At 37.8% G+C, this 20,484-nt stretch overlaps 1 protein-coding gene and 1 long non-coding RNA gene across 3 annotated transcripts; one reads left to right on the top strand and one right to left on the bottom strand.

Annotated features, from left to right (window-relative positions):
• Positions 1–2,581: 2,581 nt before the first annotated feature.
• Positions 2,582–4,967, top strand: LOC136281233 (uncharacterized). The gene is made up of 3 exons (XR_010717613.1): positions 2,582–3,280; positions 3,797–3,832; positions 4,698–4,967. It is a non-coding gene; the product is annotated as an uncharacterized lncRNA (long non-coding RNA).
• On the bottom strand, positions 4,920–15,831 carry LOC131791871 (cyclic GMP-AMP synthase-like receptor 3). Of its 2 annotated transcripts, none has more exons than XM_066167544.1 (3): positions 15,724–15,831; positions 10,757–10,878; positions 4,920–6,153 (listed from the first exon to the last, which is right to left on the bottom strand). In XM_066167544.1, the coding sequence occupies exons 2-3, from the start codon at positions 10,796–10,798 to the stop codon at positions 5,143–5,145; spliced, it is 1,053 nt and encodes a 350-aa protein (XP_066023641.1). In that variant the 5' UTR covers positions 10,799–10,878; positions 15,724–15,831; the 3' UTR covers positions 4,920–5,142. The 2 variants fall into 2 exon arrangements, with proteins under 2 accessions (XP_066023641.1, XP_058965225.2); XM_059109242.2 differs by lacking the exon at positions 15,724–15,831 and adding an exon at positions 14,674–14,826.
• Between the last annotated feature and the right edge of the window lie 4,653 nt (positions 15,832–20,484).

The raw sequence follows: 20,484 nt of genomic DNA, 5'->3' as shown, positions 1-20,484 counted from the left end.
CAAAGACCAAAAAATGACTTTATTTAAATACCGAAAATGGTCGAAAATTAAACTCTTGAGGCGCAATTCTGTCTCATCTACTGCTCGGAGGTGAATAGTACTTGCTATTCACTTCCGAACTGGCTAATCGGAGCTCGCAAAAAGCACTCGTCACTCGTGTGGTATATACATAATGGTAATTGAACTGAGTGGAGTGCAATTTGGGCTGAAATCTTACGTGTGATTTCAAAATCGAACGAGTGCACAGCGCAAGTTCGATTTGAAATCACAAGTATGATCTCAGACCAAAATTGCACGGCACAAGGTTCAATTACCACTTTATTACATCCATTTTGAAATCGCCCAAGTACAGGACTTGGTCAGTTCAAATATTTTATTGATGCAGTACTGAGCTAGTTTGAAATAAAATTCGTCCATTTTTGGCGGGGAAAAAACAAGAATTTTGGAAACAAGGGTTGCAAAATTTGCCACATGATACTCTTTGTCTTTCATTTTCCTGCAATTACATTGGTTACTTTAACAAGCTGTTAAGAAGAAAGTACCGGACTGGCGTGTCGTGCAATTAGCGCGCGCGCTGAGACATTTAACGTTAATCAGTGGTAAGCAAGTTACGCTTACGATTTCTCGCGTGTGTGTTGTCGTAGTTTGAATTGCAGTTTTTTAGCCGCATTTTAGTCGCAATTAGTGGCAGTTTTTTAGCGGCATTTAGTCGCATTTGGGAGATTTTCGTTATCGCTTGTGTTTTCCAGTTTAGTTGCATTTAGGAGGTTTTCGTTATCGCTCCCGAACACAAGCCTTGAAATCTGATTGGTTGTTTTGTTTTCAGTGTAGCCTCCTCATTGGCTTGGAAAATGATGCGATTTAAAGCAAAAAATGGTGCGATTCGCCAATAAATCGCACCAATTAAAGCCAATCAGATTACAGCGACCACCAGTGATTTCAAAATGGGTGTAATAATAATCTAAAATGACCCACCTGATTTTTCAGAAGCTTTCAAAATCTGTTGGTTTGAAATCAAAGTCTGAACCAAAACGATTTGGCGAATGCAAATTTGCCACGTCACTGAAATATCCAGCTAATAAAATCCAATTTTTTTTTAAAGTTTAAAGAGATCGCCCTAAATCCTCTGGGTAAGCTTGTAAAAGGTGTCTAAAGAGCTCAAAGGGCAATCTTCTGAAATATGGCTTAAAATATTTTGAAGATTATTGAGTGAAACGAGACTAAGAGATTTCACTAACTATAGGATCATAAGGAATAAAGAATAAACAGAGGATTACGAAAATGATCGAACTCTCGTGATGCGTAACAAATTAGCATGACTCGCTCAGACTTTTAAAGATGTAAGCTCGCGAGCAAATGGTGCTTACTACTATGGTGCGTGAGATTGGCAGTTTTTCGAAAGAGTCACATTTCAATCTGAGATGTCAGCCATAACAGTGGAAGTATCCTTGAAACTGGGACAATAAAAACAAGCATTGCGCGCGCAAAAAGCACTCATCATTTGTGTGGTATTTACTAATCTTAAATAAGCCATCTGATTTTAGGAAGCTTTTAAAATCTGTCGGTATGAAATTAGGGTCTGAACCAAAACGAGTGTAGCGAATGCAAATTTGCCTCGTCACTGAAATATTCAGCCAATCAAATCCATTTTTTGGGGAGGAACCACATCCGCTTCATTCCGAGGAAAAGCCGTGACATAATATTGAAAAAATGACAAAAATGATAAATTAAGGAAGAGGGGAATTTCTTGGAGTGCTATCAGTCTAAAGGACCCGGCCCTATATCATGTAAAATATAACCAAAACGCTAACTAAATACAGTTATTTTTATGCCGTGCGTTTCTTTTGTTTTAATAGCTCTCCACACCATGCGCAATTGTCTTTAGCCTCATTGGTCCGTTCTTAGATGGAAAAACAGAGCATTATAATGTCCACTATAGTCTACCTCCAGCAAAAAGGGTTGAAAGACGTTGAAAAATCCGCCATGATGCTACCATGTGAAAAACCAGAGTAAGCGCACTGACAACTGCTAACGAAAACTTATGATTTATGGTGCGATGAAAGGGATTCTTTCTAGTAAAAAATATGAGGCTTCACAGTCCAATCCATACGTTCTACGCTGAGTAAGTACATACAAGCCATGTCAAACTCTTGACTTTGTTATTGAAATATACAGTTAGAAGTATATGTTTTAAGCCGTAAGGCCTAAAACTCTGGAAATGATCAGCGCGCAACCGTGATACCAACACCTTACCGTCGAAAAAATTATCTTTATGAGATTTCTTTGTTCTTTGGCAGTGCTTGACTATATCAACAAGGAAGTTTGTCTCTTTTTCTGTAAGTGCGGCAAACCCATAAAATGTCTTGCATAAGAGTTTAAACTAGGATTGTTATTGCTTTCGACGAAGAGTTTGAAAATGTTAAAATAACAATGGGATTATTATTCATTCTTGGCCAGCGTTGGTTCCGTCACGTTGCACGCTTAGAACAATAGCGCGTGAAAGGAAGTACATTAATTTCATCTGGCTCACAGCAGAGTTAAGTCGTCATTCTAAGTGTTTGCTACGTAAGGAGCGCATCGCCAGAAATCAAGGACATTTCGAGCCCGCTAACAATTATCAGCGGTATATCGTATTACACTCCGGAACAATAGAATATCAAGAGAATTCAATATGGCGGCGATCACGGCTCGATCTGCAAAGAAGAGTGTTTCGTACCATGACTTATACAATTTGAGCATCGCAGATCTTCTATTTGATGAAAAGAAAAAGGAAAGAAGACCTGCAAGTAAATCTCTGGGATTTTTCGAGGCAGAGCGATGACATGATGTCAGAATTTTGATTTGCTTTAATTTAATTTTTGCGCTGAGACTGCTGAATTTGCATTCAATGCCTGGCATATTTTTATTCCGAAAAGGACCTGAGAACTAATTTATTTCCCTGCAAGAACATAAACAAATATGGCCGACGATTCGAAGATCAGTGTTGCTCGTGTTTAACTATTTCAGTCATAGTTTTCAACATGGCGTCTCGTCACTTACTCAACATGGAAAATAAGGGATATTCTGGCGCGTTGGGAAGTTTTTTGATGGGAGGAAATGGCAATTTTACAGGACATTTGGACGTTTCGAACTCTGTAGCAGTCAATTCTATCGAGAGCAGTTGACTTTATTGCTGCACTTTCCTGTAATAGGCGAGTGTTTGGGATGGAGAACGACGGATTTTGAAGAACTGTCTGGCGACCTAGGTCAATGATCAATGACAAAAGAACTGGCTGAGGAAGTAGGTGGTTTTTATTTATCGAGTCCCTGTGAGGTTTGATGAATAGCAGAATCAGTATTGAATATGTCTCGATCGAGAGTAGACGGGACCATGAGCCCCTGATTGTTATATTTTAGAAATTTTATAAATTTCCATACAGTTTCTTATATTATTTGGACTCCATTATGGACGAAATGCGCTAGCGCGGCCGCCATCTTGTCCAATATTTCTGCCAATGGATATAACACCAGGTTAAATATTTCTAAGGGTAAAATTTCACTGAAACGTGTCATTTAGACTCGCGTTTCAATTATAAAGACTTGTTCAAATTGATAAGAAGCTGAGCTGCAACGCGTTTTAAACTTTATTTGACGGCTCCCCGACTGAAGTCAGAAAAAGTTGTGGCCAGAAGTTTAAATGTAGAAAGAAAACAACTTTAGATAGTGAATTAATACTATTCTAGGTTGATTTTACTGTGTTTCAAATGCTGTTTTTGCGATACCTCATTTGTTCATATGTTTATTTTGTAATCTACAGTTACTCCAACTCTAATGATGCAATTACAAGGAACAGGTGAGACGGTATAGTTCCAGATTTAAAATTTATGTTGGTAAAATGGAACTTGAAAATTTTTTGACTGGTTTATAAGAATAATCACTGATTGCCCATTGTAATTGCATTAACTGGTTAGCAATTCCAAAATAATATGGGTAGGAAAACAAAACAACGAATTTAAAGGATAGCGAAGCCTGTCCTAAAACAAAATTAACGCTTATAAAATTTAAACCTTATTCCAAGCATTGCTTTAGTTTTTATCACCATTATCGTCATAAATACAAGTATCAGTTGATAAGTATTATCTGTATATTTTTATCTATCGATATGCATTGTTCACTGTGGTACCAAAATGCCTGTTTCCAAAATTCTCGGTACACATTTACGAGATGGGGAGGAACTTGGTCTGAAAACAGTGATGTCTGCAAAAGCCAAGGTGGTTACTTAATTTCCACTGAACCCAATGAGGAATGGGATTTTATCAGTCAGAAGATTTAGAATCTGAGTAGTTGGAGGAATAAAGTATGGCAGATTGGTTTATCAAAGGAATCTGGGAAGTGGACTTGGGAGAGTGGAAAATCATTGAAAATTTCGAAGTGGAAAAAATTTTGAGGAACGTTGTCATCGTCACCATCTCATTACTATAATTAGTAGAAGTAGTCAGTATCAGTCAAATTATCTTCATCATTATCATATCATTAGCATTATTAGTGTTATCGTTATTATCAATGTTATTGCTTTTGTTGTAGAAATTACCAACATTGTGATTGTAAGCATTATTGATTTACTTTTTTTTTTTTGTAGAAAATCACTTTTTGTTGTTGTTTTAATTTTGCAAAATACCAAAATCCTTCCTTTAATAACTCTTGATACAAATTTTCAGAGTGGGGTAAAACATGCGAATCAACGAAACTGCCGAAGCCAAGCCTGGTTTCCATCAAAACTGGATACGAATGGATTTTTATGAACAAAGAGAGTCGAAACCGCTCTTTATAGTTCTATCATATTGGTTTGAAAAAAAAAGCCGACATGTGGACTTGGTTGAGTGGAAGACCGCTGACTATTTTGCTAACAGGGAAAAAAAAAAAAAAACAGCCAACACGTAAGAGAGACGTGGCTGTCATACTCAAAGGGTCTCAAGGTAAACCACCTAAAAGGGTAATAAGGAATAAAAAAATATGGTGAATAAACTTAAATTTTAATGTCCACCAAGGGATATGTTCTTGCCTTTACATTTAGTTTTTTCCAAAATCGATCTTTGCAAGTTCAATAAAATGATAGATAGCTTTGATTGTACGAGAGAGACAGATATAGCAGAGTCATGAAGGCTATTTGAGTATCTTGTTCAGCCTTGCTTCGCTGTTTAGGATGCTTCTTAAACGATACGCCATCTGCTGGACAACCCCTTTCTTGAAATCATCCAAAACGTTTACATCATCCAACCAATAGTGAGGAAGATTTCTGCTCGCCATATGACTCTGTAATTCTCTAAGAAATCCAACGAAATTTTTCCCCAACGCGTCTCGACTTACCCAATCCAGGTCTCCCCTTTTGATGTAGTGCATGAAGGCCGTTTTCAAGTGATATGAATCCAGTGGTAAAGATGTCACCGGCCTCTTGACTGCGGTCTTCACGATTTGAAGGAGCTCGTGCCTACAGCCTTGGTCTTCCCTGTCCATGGACGCTAGGAGTTGTTTCTCCTTTGGTGAAAATGTCTTTCTCCAGAGACACTCGTTTTTTAACAAATATCGCTTCCCTGTAAAAGGCTTCGGCACATACCAGTTCTCCTCGACTTGGAGGCTAGGAACGAGATCGACTGATAAAAACTTCTCGTCAGATCCTTTCTTGAAAATGTCCACCTGGACAGCTGGTCCGTGGCGACGCCTAACCAGACGAACCTCAGAGTATGGGGATTTTGGTTTGATATTATTCACTGCGAGGTGAACAAGGCTGTAGAACCAGTTATTTCGAAGCTTCTTGGCATTAATATAACCTTCCACAGTCGAATACTCCTTGAACATTTGGACACTACTTGCTCTGAGACGGACGTACCCGGGAAATTGGGACTGGATAACCTCGATCCCTGTACTTGGTGTTTTCAGTATTACCATGATGTCGGTCTCATCAGCAGCTTCAGTCTTTAAACCCTCGTAAAAGCTGCCGGTATACTCCAGTTTTATTATCTCAATGACGGAATGATCTCGGAAGAACGCTTTGACCTGGCCTTCAATGTAGTCTTTGACCAACGTCCTGGCACGAGTAGTGGATTCTTCAGAAATCTTCACATATTTTACGGCGAAATCACGAAGTTTCTTCGTTAAAGATGAGGCGTTTATTATCTAAAGCATAAAGAAAACGATATTTGAGTAAACCGATTATGAAGTATGGAAATAAGAAAAATGGAACACGATATTAATGGCTTCTAAGAAAATTGTATCTAGTACTCTTCATGCATTGAGCTGAGTCAGAGGGTCCAACGTAGGTATGGCGGAATGCAGAATAAGGCTTAAAATCGAGGCGGGATGTGGGATGTGGGATGTGAGGCATTTTAAAGGCGAGATGCAGGATGAAAATAGGAGGGCGAGACTGTGATATCTTGCGTTTCGAAGGCAGGATAGGGGATAGGACGGGTACAGGTGGGATCATAATTTAGCTAACGAGTCACAAGACCTCACAGACATAAATTGGGGCTAGCCCAACCCTGTAGTGCGTCCAGTTTTTTCCTTATTTGTTACAAGTGTTAATGGACCTACACGGCTCCAAATGAGTAGGTTATAATTTTGCTGTCACGAGTATTTCTTTGAATAAACGCCCATTCCTGTATGATATTATCGGTTCTTTAAAGACTTCACATAGCAATGGTTTTTGCTGTATTGAAAGACACTTGCTCATAATTTTTTTCGGGTTTGGAGCTGTCACATAGTATTGTGTTGCAAACGGCATGATTCAATTGTTTCTTTTTCTCTGTTAGAGGAGGGCCTTTTTACGTCCTTCAAATTTCACTTCTGAGGGTGTGTTGTAAATAACGTTTTTCGGGTTGCTCCTTTGTACAAAACACACCTCAACCAGTTGTGTTTCGAACGAATTTCTGTTTTGAGGTCCTGAGGGTTAGTAACGCCTCGCCTTTAGCAAAGCGTTTCTTTGCTCCCGGTGGGTGACACGTACTGTTGAGCGTGTACTGGAATGTCTCTGTTAGTTTGAAGTGGATTCTTATATTGAGAACTGACTCCCTGTTGAATCTTTCACCCTTATAAATAGTTGTGTCTAAGAAATTAGCTTCTGAAACCGTTATTCCAGCCGTAAATTCAATCGTTGGGTGGTGTTTATTTTTTTTTCCAATGGAGTGGTTGACGGCATCTCTGTAGGTGTGCAAGAGAGAGATTATGTGAGCGATGTAGTTTTTCCGAACGAGCGGTTTGGAAGCACTTTTATCGAAGATTTGCGTTTAGTTTTTAACCATGAAGATGTTCGCAAAAGCTACTGCCTTTTTTGGTGATCATGGCGGTTCCGTGCGTTTGCAAGTAATTTTGTTCGTTGAATTGGAATGTTTTGACACTGGAATGTCATTTATGTGAAAAATTTTTGTACGCAGTGCATACTATGTCCTCAGCTTGTAGTGCATTTGCGTATAAGCTCGGAATGTGCATTGAAACGAGTATCCATTCTTTTGTAAGCTTTGTTTTATTTTCCTGTGAAGTTCATAAAGTCTGCTGTATCTTTGAGATCTGACTTCTACTATTTTGCGATCGGCAGAAGAATTTGATAGCTTTTCCGTTGGTCCGCCCGAGGAACAACTGTTTTTCAAGCCGGTTATATATGTTTTAAGAGAGTCTTTACCGTTCTCCATAATCAGGAGAGTACATCATCAATATTGTTGAGGCTACAATCTGCTGTCTATCAGTTTAGATAAGGCGGGGAACTATAGCAACTTGGGTTTGCAGGATTGGGAAAGTCTATTTTGGAACCTCAAGTCAGTGTGTTGTGTTCTTAACACGTAATAAATTGACCACAATTTTTCATTGTCTATTTAACAAATAGATTCCAAGTTGCTGTGCGTCTGTTCAGTAATAGATCACAGATGACATCAAAATGTGGTAAGAACATCAGTGGCACACTCGGCTGCGCCTCGTGTGCCACTTTTTTGTTCTTACCACATTTTGACGTCATCTGTGACCTATTACTGAACAGACGCACGGCAACTTGGAATCTATTTGTTTCATATAATAAAGAATTCAAAAAAATTTTAATGATGACGTCATCTATACGTCTGTCCTCCAATAGATCATAAGTGAGAACCAATCAGAATGCGAGCATAACTGAGCTCAATATATAAAAGATAATAGATCATAGCCAGAAATAGCGTCAACAATCTTCAAACTACTAGTTATTGTAAAATTATGAATACCACTTCTACTAATCTTACTTCTTCGAAAAGTAACGCAGAACGCAATTTCTCAGTTTTATTTACTGCCAGGTATCATCAGTATTCAGGTTCATTTTCAACCATCATCCGTACTAAAGCACACAAAAACGCAGACGTTTACTAAGGCCTTTATTATGCAGTGTTACGCTACATGAGTTTCGGAACCTTTCTGAAACCATTTCCGAAAGTCTCCCGCCAAAATACCAACGTTTTCATGGAGAAAGCGTAATTTTCCAAACAAACAGCTAGCGCAATTTCTACTGGGAGTAAATCTCCCTCCCTCCTTGTATAGTATTGAAATATTGTGACTACTGGTTTTAAAAGATAAATGTTGGTATTCCAAGCCGAAACTGTTAACACAATCGAGCTACAGAATAAAAATTTAATTTATAAACAAATGGATTGCTAAAGCGCCTCGTTATCTTCGAGAACACTAATAAAGCATGTAAAGAGAAACAAAACATTGTCGGGCGCTGATGGACTAAAATACGAAAACAACGAGTGGCATATTCACTCAATGTAAATAAAACCCTACAGGTTTTCTGGCGGGCAAACAACCCTCGTTATATGTTAGAAACAGAAAAACAAACAAACAAACAAACAAAAACATATATATAAAAACCTTTTTTTTTTTCCATAAAATCAACATGGATTGCTACTCACTTCGAGTGTTTATGAACCTAGTCATGATACAAGATCAGCATTTTCGATGGGCATTTAATTCGAAAAGGTTTTCAAATGTCAAGTGGCAGGATATTGGGATAGTTCCTGCTTTAGAAATCAGTTAAGAAATGATTCAACCCACATCAGAAATTGAATTAATTCTAGATTCTACAGACAAGAATATAAATAGGATAGTTTTCTATTCTATGATTTGATCCTGATCTGCCAATTCGGTTCGAAAAGACCCTAAAGTGGCGTCGCTGCTTCCAAGGTATATGACAACAAAATGTCATAATTAACCTGCGTAGATCGAAAGAAAAACGTATGATATAAAGTGGAACCTCGATTTAACGAACCTCTATATAACGAGGTTCTCGGTATAACGAACGATACACTTCAACCTGGCCAAAGTTACAGTAAAATGTATGGGACAGAACCTCGATATAGCGAACCTAGATGAAAAAATAGATAACTAAAAAATCCATTTACGAAAAGAGAGGCTAGAGTCCAAACTCCGTAGAAAATATGTATTGAACTTAATGAACCACAACATTTTAATGAACCACAACATTTGGCTGAAAACAAACTAAAAATAAGCAAAAAATGTTCACGTCAGTTTTCCAATGTCGAGGTTAGAGTTTTTTCATGTGATTGGCTTGATATTAAAATCACGCGCACCGCACGTGAATACGAAAATAACACAAAGTGGATAGAGGAAGAGAAAAGCTGTTACTTGAAATTTAAAAACGAAAGATATTTTCTGTACTCGATATAACGAATCCTCGATGTAATGAACACAATCCAGAAGCCCAAACGTATAATATACCCCGACAAAACGAACAAATGTCAACACGTGACCAAACAGAAATACGAAGCAGACCAACAAGAATTCTGTGACAATAGTGCAACTTCACAGTTAACAGCTCATTATAAATGCCGACACTGACACTATCGACACATCTAAAGATCCGCTCTACCCTCTTTATCTTTCTCCTTCTGCCAATGACTTCCACTGAGATTTTTCCTCCGTGCTTTAAAAACAAGGTGTTGTAGCAATGTACAGACCTGTACAGTGTACTGTAGCTTCACATACACATTAAAGCACTAATGTTATTTACACTAATCGTTCGGATCCCAAAAAGCTGGGTAGTGAGACGTCACACCGAAATAAAAAAGAAAGAAAATAAAAAACGAAGCAGCTATTAACCAGCCCACGATATAACGAACATTTTGGTTGTTTTGCCGAAAATTCGTTACATCAAGGTTTACCATAAAACGAACCCTCGTTCGCCATATAAAGAACCAATTTCCCCAACCCCTTAGGACTTCGTGAAATAGAAGTTCCACTATACAAACAGAGGGAAAAGCTTACGATTCGGTGCGCTCGATAAAAAAAAAAATTATTTAAATTAGACAGTACAGACTTCCGGTTTTCTAATAAGAAAGACATGTGGTTCTCGGAAAAATAATTTCACTTTATTGAAAACCACATGGGTGAAATGTAAATTAGAGTGGTCATAAACACGGCATTGCGCCCTTTACACTCTCTGGAACAGGCTGGACTATTATTGTTCACTTGAATATCACCTGATCTAAGATTATGAGAGTTTGACCCAAATAAAGCGGATACAAATTTTCACGGCAGATATTCTAAAAAGCAAGCAGTGGATGCACGTATTTATTACTTACATCGCGTGCCAGGTTTTGATTCAATCACACACACAAGGCTTTTGTTTCAGACAATGAATATTATAACTAATCTCTTGCGGGTGAGGTTTACTGGTCGCTGAGAGGAGAAGATAAACTCACTCACTACGTTTTTTACTGAACTCAAGAGAGAAGGGTTTTAGTCTTACCTGGGGTCGGAAATTCCGTCGTTTCTTCTTCTTCTTCTTCATTTCTGTAGAGAATCTGCCGCTATGTTGGAACACTTACGTACTGCCGCCAATCTCTATATTGTACACATGGCGCATTCAGTCTAAATAACGGATGAAAGTAAAACGAGCTTAAATAGCACGTGCTGTGACGTTATAGAGTCGATTCGGGGATCGCTTGCGTCACTTTTTCGTTTTCGATTCAAAATTGGGGTATTACGACAAATACAGCGAACATTTGAGCGAAAAAAGGTAAATTTGTCGTCTCGTTTTATTAACTTTTTTTAAAGATGGATCCGTTTCGAGGAAGATCTCAAGGTATAAGTGCTCACAAATCATTTAAATTTGCTAAAGAGTCTGTTTGTTTTCGTGTCGTGTTTACCAAAAATAAAATTCAGTAAATGAACTATTTTGTTTTGGAATATTCCGATCAATATAAGTATCTAGATAGACCGAAGGCGCTATGTAACAGAGCTATTTACTTTTAAGTTAAAATGGCTTATGTAAAACGGTACCAGTAAACAATCCTTATGTAATTAAAGTCATCTAAATGGACTTTTTTTTTTTCAGAGGGCACGGTAACGAATCCTCTAATTGACAGGTGCAAGATTTTGATAGATACTTATAAAATAATGTTTCAAAGTTTGTTTGGAAGCCTTTTAAATCACCTTTGTCATTACGTCAAAGGAAATGTTTCGGTGAAGCATCTCTCTTTAATTTGCATCACCTCTATTTTAAGTACCATTTACTCGCTCAAAAATTGTTCAGTTTATGGAAGATCTTGCCGTATTTACAGCCCTAAATCATTCGGGTTCTTTCGGAAAGAATTTATTTAAGTTTAAGCAAATATATGTTATTTACCGGCTAAGGGTCGGTCCGTATGGTGAAAAACTGTGAAGACCGAGGTCACAGTTTTTCACCATACAGACCTCCCAGCCGGCAAATAATATATGTATATATAGAACATAGAGCCGAGCTCAAGCTGTCACGCCATCTGCCGAATTGTACCTTATCCGGGACTTTTCTCCATGTTTTTTTTTTTTTGAAAGTGAAATTTCGGAACAGTCAAGTCGGCAAATAGCATTAGAAGAACCCAAACAAAGGTTTGTAAACATGCCAGGCGCCGTAATTGACGTTATTATAACGTGAGCAGAGACGAAAATCCTCAAAAAGTAAAGGAAACGGACAGTCCGAGTTTTGAAGGTTTTCACACTCAGTTAGATTGCAAGCGTACGTACGGTAATAAAAATCAAACACAGCTAACACTAGTGCAGTGTATATAGTTTCGTGTTCAAAAACAAAACAGAACAAAACAAGAATGATGAAAAGTATAGCCAAACTGGCATAACTGTTAAAAACTCAAACTAATCATGACGGTGTCATATCTCCGGTCATAGCAGTCAAGTAAACTTCAAAATTAACATCGGCCGCCCTTCGAGAGAACAACTAAGAGCTTACTCGGGTATCCTTTCCGATGCGTCGAGTGGAAGGCCACATCAGTCACTGCAGCCGAGTTTTACGGCGCTGTCATCCCGAGCTACCTTCATGTTCTGGTAGGTTCGGCTGTCGTTCATTCATAAAACACATGCTTGAACGGTTTGTTTTCTAATTGTCATGTGAAAAAACTTCCGTGTTTTTATGAGCCACAATTCGGCCAGATTTCACTGAGCATTTCACTTTCAGGTTCTTTATTAGAGACTCAAAGGCTTCAGGCGAAAGAGTTAAATTCGACCTGCCGAACTATTAAGTTTGTAAACTATTGCAGAATGTGAATGTGATGGTTTTTGAACTTTGATGCTTTGACGTTTTTGACTGCTTCAGTCTTGTACAGCCAATCAAATTATTTGAACCATTTTAACAGGGATTCTGATTGGCTTATTGTAGCGTGCTTTATGAGAGTATATAAAGCATGCTGACGACACTGTTGTTCGCTTTGGAAATAAAGTTTGTTTTGAAAATTGAAAGTAATGCGGGCGTGGGCAACTTAACGGAGTCTTTTTTATAAAACAAATAGAGAAGCCTTGACTGAGCTCTGTTCTACTGTAAAGCGTTTCTCCCAAGGAAGATCATCATCTAAGTATATTCCCAATTATACTTATGCTGCTACCGAGTTTGACCTCTATGCTATATGTTGCGATCTCAACGATTGAAGTCGAGTTGTACGGTGGCCCACAATTGTCACGGCAAAAGAAATAACCTCGCGGCAAAAGAAAAAGACTCACGGCAAAAGGAAGAACTTCACGGCAAAAATGAAAAGACTCACGGCAAAAGAAAAAACCTTACAACAAAGAAAAAACCTCACGGCAAAAAGAAAAGACTGACGGCAAAAAAAATAACCTCACGGCAAACGAAATATCAATGTCCTCACGGCATAAAAGAGAGCGTATAGGGGCTGGCAGGTTTTTTCTTCTGCCGTGAGTCTTTTCCTTTTCGCCGTGAGGTTCTTCCTTTTACGGTGGCCCATGTAACGTGTCACGGCAAAAACAAAACTTACAACAAGACAAAGCGAACCCACGGCAAGACAACCGCAATTCACGGCAAATCTCAACGAACTCACGGCAAGACAACGCCAATTTTTCAAGGCGGAAGTGAGAAACCAAGGCGGAAGTGAAATGCCACAGCGGATGTAACCTGACAACTACTTCATTACAGGCCATAATATGTTTTTGTGAATTATGGCGGAATCTGTGGAAGTTGACCTAAAATGTGAGTACTTGGAGTTGCCAGAAGACGACGAAGTTCTCCGAGCTTTCAATATCCATTTCTCTAAGCAGTTCTTGTACAACGATGCGCGGTACTCTAGTTCCTCTCAGCTTCAGTGCGTGCCATACTGACCTGTATCCAAGTAAACATCCATGGCCGTCGATAATAATTTGGACAGATGCCCTCACATCATCGATGTTGTAATCCGGTCGTTTTATTTTCAAACCATAGCTTTCAATTCGCCGTTTTAAGGTACTTACGCCCATTTGGATGTCGTGGTTTTTCTTTAAAGGCAAACGGATCTCTTCCTACTCGAAGCCCCTGAAGAAAAAATAGCGGATGAGGATTTCTTCTTCGTCTTCTGACAACTCCAAGTACTCATCTTCCAGTTCAACTTCCACAGTTTCGCCATAGTGCACGAAAACATATTGTGGCCTGTAATGGAATAGTTATTAGGTTACATCCGCCGTGGCATTTCACTTCCGCCGTGGCATTTCACTTCCGCCGTGGAATTTCACTTCCGCCGTGGCTTCTCACTTCCGCCGTGAAAAATTACCGTTGTCTTGCCGTGAGTTAGCGTTGTCTTGCCGTGAGTTCGCTTGGTCTTGTTGTAATTTTTGTTTCTGCCGTTACACTTATGGGCCACCGCATCCTTTTGCCGTGAGTTTTTCGTTTGCCGCGAGGTTATTTCTTTTGCCGTGACAGTTGTGGGCCACCGTAGAGTTGTCTGTCATTTAACAATATGTCGTGTTACATGAAATCGAGTGTACAAAGCATAAATACTCGTGAAATTTGCCTGCTTGAACTGATAACACTCTATAAAAGCTTTCCCTCACAAAAAGTGGATCCGACATGTGCATTTGAATTATTTATTTGTAAGACAGTGATCTTTAAATTTACGTGAGAGCCGTGTTTCAACACAAACGATTTTAACAAAGTAGGTAAACATTTAACCTTGTTCTTGTTAATTTTCGTGGAGTCCTTGCCATTGTAAAATTCACAATTACATATCAAAAAAAAAACTTGTTTTGAATCAAGGTGCCAAGATGGATCTGACCACTGTACGACAAAATGAAATGAAATTATACTACTCCAGCCATGCGGCTGAACAAGCCACGAAGTTTGCGCAAACGTTTTCGGTAAAACGTGCTTCAGAAGAAATTCCAAGCATTGAAGAGAGATAGCTGATGACTTACCTTACTTTTCAAAGATTTTAAAGTCGATGAAGTAAAAATTGGGAAGAAGAAAACCTCTAGATAGGAATTGACTCGTGACTTGCTTCCAACATCAACAGTTCAATGGCTTTGTAACCTCTTAATTTTGCCTTTAAGCACATCCGGTTTTTCTTGGAAAGTTCAATGATTCGATTAATTCACCGGAACTGCGCCTTCTGCCTTTCAAGGGTTAACAAAGAACGATGTTGACGAAGAATGATATTGATCTTAATTATTGATTTGTAAACAATAGGTGATTAACGAAAATCGTGCACGTTTAAGAAAACCACGACAGCGACAGCAACGAGATGGCGAAACAAAACAAGTGAACAGTAGCTCAGCAAGTCCCTTCTAAACTTTGTACATTTCCTGACCATCCTCGGAAAAACAACAATGAAATCGCTTAATTTCATTCAGTCTTGAAAGGAGAACTCCGACGGAAAATAAATTACGTTTCTTACGTCGAACTATCAGCAGATTGCCAAGTTTTTCTGGAGGGAAGATCTGGCACGAGAAAAAGCAGCCCACATCGAGCTTCCTGTAGAGTGCTTAGGAGAATTGACAAATAAATTTTAAGCGATGTGTTCTCAAGCGGCGGATAATTTCGCTCTGACTATCAACTGATAAATTAAAAAGTCCCTATGCCAGGTTGCGTAGACACAATTTTCTGAGAACCACCCGACTTTTCTGAGAAAAGCAGAAGTAAACTCATATTGGTCAAGCTTACCTTTGAGCTGACACTTTGTTCATCACATTACATTCGATATAGTATCTTTACGAAGTCTTACGATCCCTCTTAAATTATTCTGCTCGCTTTGTACGAAAAAAACCCTTGCGAGTTACACCTTTCAAGGCATCAGCTAGGTTATGAGGGATTATACTTAGGTGAATAATTTCAAGTTGCAGCGCCTATGTCGACTCCTTGTCGAAATGAGTAAGTGAAACAATAATATTAGTATGCTAATTGAATTTGACTTCGTCATGGCTATCTGTTGTTATCAAAAGGAACAGCACACTATCCTTTCGTCTTACCTTCGTGTTGAATCGGCAGTTTTTAAGGAAGATGAATCCGTCTTTTTTTTTAAATATCCAAAGAAGCTGAAATCTTATGCTGCCATTATAAGAGTTTTAATAACCGATTAAATGCCCCTCGACGCAAATTAACAAGCGACTAAATACAGGAATGGCTCCGACCTGTGATTGGATGATAAAAATAGTAAAAGTTAATTACTTATATCCTAACTCCTTGCACGTGAGTATGGTTAACCGCGTGTCTCGAAGCGGAACAATGAAATATCAATGTGTAAACACCGATGAGTCAAACAAAAAATGGCTACTTACATAATTAAGAGAAGGCAGAGTCTAGCTTGTTCAGCGAGATCGTTCAGCGATATTCCGGCGATGAAAAAGTCATATGTTGACTAGCTCCGCTGACTAAATTCATTTAGTCAGTTCACGCGCACGACCAGAGACAATCACAGGTCGGAGCCATTCCTGTATTTAGCCGCTAGTCGCAAATTACAGGGCGGCCATTTTTAATTAAAGTTAAATCTATCATTTTGTCTCATATTGTATGTCAGAAGGTTTGTCGAAGAGTGAGCGCTCCATAACAAGCTCACACGGCTGTATTTTTATATATATGTTTACTTAGAAAGTCGATGTTTGCATATTCTGTTCTGGACAAGCTCTTGTTTCCCTTCGCCACCGACCTGTCCAAAACACATGCTTCTTCAGCGGCAACCTCGGCGATTAAACGTTTCTCAAATTTACCATATCAGTTCAATTGGTTCTTTGCTCTCGGTGATATTCAGAGATTTCAGTGACAAAATTTGTTTGTCAGTGTCATCTTTGTATATATATATCAGGTCATGGCAGTGGCTGAAGAGGAGATGCTTCAAATTTAACGAAGAAACTTCGTGCCGTGCCCCAGTGGTGGGGTGTGGCAAATGATCAGTGTTACCAGTGTACCACTACAGTACAGTGATCAATAGAAGGCAGATATTTCCCATTAAATGTAGCTTTTTTCCCCTTTTAAATTGGACAGCTTTGCATATATACATGATTATCGGACTATGTCCTCTTGAATTGCCCTGTTAATGATAGTTTCTGTTCTCTATCTAGAGGCTTCCAAGGAAATTATTGTAAAGTAACTTTGGAGATTGTATGGTATCTTGAAGATGAATCTGTAGTTGAGACAAATCTTGAATGAAAAATATGAAGATGTTGATGAGCAATAAACAATAGTTTACAGGACCATTTGATCAAATAAGAATGAAGAGACTGTACAGTATATCATGCTCAAGAATTCCATGCTTACACTGTGTACACATATATTTTAAGAGAAATAGATGCTTTGTATAATATTTTCCATTTGAAGTTCGAGAATACCCTTCACATGCTTGTTGTTCTGCTTTATACTTTAGAAGTTATTAAGGCAAACTAGAGCCCTAGAGCTGGTTAACTGGGCTGACCAGCATGAGGAAGGAAGAGCAGCCAAAATCCTGGAGATGTATGGTATGAGTCACAAAGAAAGCTGCTACGAAGGCAACAGTAGAAACTCTTCAAGAGTGACAAAATACTCTGTCAGAAGACTTGAGTGGGAAAGTAGGACAATGAAAAAATTTTTAAAAAACTTGACAAGTTATGCAAAAAAAACCTCACAACCAGAGCTAAAGATAGAATACTGCCCAGAGTTGGTGGGCAACTGTTACTGAGATGCCTAGCCACTGAAAATTTTCCAGAGTGGGCAATAATGCAATAAATATATATTTTGGTTTCATTAATTAATCAGATTGATGATGTATTATCTGTCCAAATCATTTTGTATAAAGCATTAATTGGCCAACTTTAGAAGGAGGTTATGTTATAATTACATGCCTATGTGAGGCTTCTTATTCATTGAACATATAATTTGGCAATTTTTATGACCTCATTAAGGTATGTTGTTGTGAATTCAATTTTATATTTAATTTCCTCCACCTGAGATCCATACATTCTTCCAGTTGTACACATTTTTATGTGTGAAAGTTTCAAATTTAAAGTGCATTCAGAATAAGAGAACTATTTTGTATTGGTGCTTTACTAAGGTGTATAATTATGTGTAATAGGCATACATTAATTGATACAATTACAAATTTAAATTGATTAAGAAAAATATCCTGACTTTTTTAGATGATAGGTTAAACTTATATCTTTTATTTTATCAGTTCAAATCATGTTTCTCAGTTGCCAGAATTGAGAAAAGGATATTTGAATTGATAAATTTTTGTGCTAGGTATTAATATAGCCAGGTATATTGTGTATTTTTAAAAGTGCATTCAGAATAAGAGAACTATGTTGTATTAGTGCTTTACTAAGGTGTATCATCATATTTGATAAGCAATACATATGCAAAAAAATGGCAAATAACCGATACAATTACAAATTTAAATTGATCAAGAAAAATATCCTGACTTTTTAGATGATAGGTTGAATTAATATTTTTTATTGTATCAGTTCAAATCATGTTTCTCAGTTGCTAGAATTGAGAGTATGATATTTGAATTGATATATTTTTTTTTGTAGTGCATTACTATAGCCATGCAGTTATATTCTGTTCATATATTTTAGTGAAGAAGATTCTATTGCGTACATGATTGAGATTATACAAATTATACACAGACAAAAGAGAAACAACTTAATTTATTAAAGTATGACAATTAGTAATTTGTAATGTTTGGACGTCTTGTTTTTATTTGTGTAAGGGCCTCATTTAGTACAAGTCCAGATATCTTGAGTTTCATTGTGGGTTTGCTTGGGGAGCAATTGAGTTTTGTACAAAATTATTTCATCACTGCAATTTCAAATATTTTGTAATAACTTGCATGTGACTTTTTTCCTAGCAATTATAAGGTTACCCAAAATACGAATTACATTAATATATGAATATGGGTGTGATAAGGCAAATCAAAAGTTAATTGGAAGTGAAGATTTAAGAATCACTGAAAGGTCACTTAAAGATGAATGTTAACAAAACTTGAGATGCAAGAAAACCTGAAAGCACAACTGAAGTTGAACAAAACCTGAAACTTTAAGTAGTACCTAAAGGGATACAAAAGATTAAAGAAACCTTTAAGATGCCTTTACAAGTGAAGTTTTGGTCTACTAACGACGAGTTTACGAGATTTAGGAGAATTTTACTCTTAAATTCCATTAAATGGTTATTTGGGTTTGCTTTCATTTGAGCTTAAAGTGTTCATGAAATGGTTCATAAGGGGACTTTAATTGACTTCTGAAAGCTTAATGAAAGGTTCATTTAAAAAAAATTTGTACATCACATAAAGATGTCTTAAACGTTTTCAATGTTAGCCTTTAAGTTACCTTTAAGGCAACTTAATTGAGCTATTTCGTTCTCAGCCGCGAAAATGCCATTACCAAAGCCACGGAATACGTAACTTTCGGTTTTTTCGTTCCATATTTTGCATTGGTTTTCCCTCCGTTTCTAGGAAAGTTCTAATGTCACTGCCTGTGAGCGATACAGATTTTTTAGTGTTTTGGCAGCCATAATCCGAAAAAATTTTGACAAACGACCTTGTATTGGGAATCGTGAAGGCTTTACCGTTCATTCATCAACCTAACCGAGTGGCGCGAAAGGTGAATGACGTGTCAGCAGCTGATTGGCGATATCAAACACGTGAAAAAAATACGGTTTTTTTTTTTCGTGTGTTGTAACGGCTTTTCACAGGGCTAGAAATCCTTTTATAACACCGTAGTTTATATGATAAGCTCTTTTCATGCCGCCATGAATCCATTATCATTAAGAACAGATAACACAAATTACGATTCATCAAATATATTTGTTCGCGCACGATTGGTCTCTACGCCCCTCACGAGACTGAATACCCCCAGTCAAATTGGGTGATATCCTAAAATATAAGATACGATAAGATAGGACAGAAGAGAATTTCTGGGAGTGTTGTCATATGGGATTTTCACCAGATATAAGCATCTTCAAGCATTTCAGGTATCTCTTTTAGATTTTGTAAGTCTTCGAACGTTGTCTTGGGTCAAAAGTTTGAAGAGATTGCCTTAAATCCTCTGGGTTAGCTTGTAAAAGGTCTCAGGAGCTCAAAGGGCAACCTTTTGCAATATTGCCTAAAATATTTCAAACATTGTTGAGTGAAATAAGACTAACGGATTTCATTAACTATTGGTTCATGAGGAATAAAGAATAAACAGAGGATTACGAAATGATCGAACTATCTTGACGCGTGACGAATTAACGCGACTCGCTCAGACTTTTCAAATATGTAAGCTCGCGATTAAATGATGCTTACGACTATGGTGCGTGAGATTGGCAGCGTTTTTCGAAAGAGTCACATTTACATAATCAATTTCATAATCAAGAGTCAGAATTACATAATCACGCTTGTACGGATATATATGACATACCAACTTAAGTCCATCAGTTCTGAAGCGCAGCTTCATCTGTTTGATGGGTAAATGGTGATCATTTTTATTCTTCCAAGAACAGATGGGATACTCAAATTACATTTCGGCAGATAAATGTTATTTACTTGAAGACAACCGTAGTTAAACGAGTATTAATCTAAAATATCCTATATTATGTAAAACATAACCAAAACGTTAACTAAATACAGCTATTTTTATGCGTGCGTTTCTTTTATTTTACCAGCTCTCCACACCTTGCGCAAATTGTCTTTAGCCTTATTGGTCCGTTTTAAGATGGGAAAACAGATGGTGATGCACGTTAGTGAGAATCAGTTGTGCATTTTGATGTCCATAGTCTACCTC

Source organism: Pocillopora verrucosa, chromosome 5, assembly GCF_036669915.1.
Source record: "Pocillopora verrucosa isolate sample1 chromosome 5, ASM3666991v2, whole genome shotgun sequence".
Lineage (NCBI taxonomy): Eukaryota > Metazoa > Cnidaria > Anthozoa > Scleractinia > Pocilloporidae > Pocillopora > Pocillopora verrucosa.
This window is presented reverse-complemented; position numbering and strand designations above follow the sequence as displayed.

Bases quoted from the DNA above. Each gene is read 5' to 3' on its own strand.
- LOC131791871 (XM_066167544.1), bottom strand. From the start codon at position 10,798: ATGAAGAAGAAGAAGAAGAAACGACGGAATTTCCGACCCCAG. The intron at 6,154-10,756 runs GTAAGACTAAAA...TTTATGCTTTAG, and splicing joins GACGGAATTTCCGACCCCAG to ATAATAAACGCCTCATCTTT.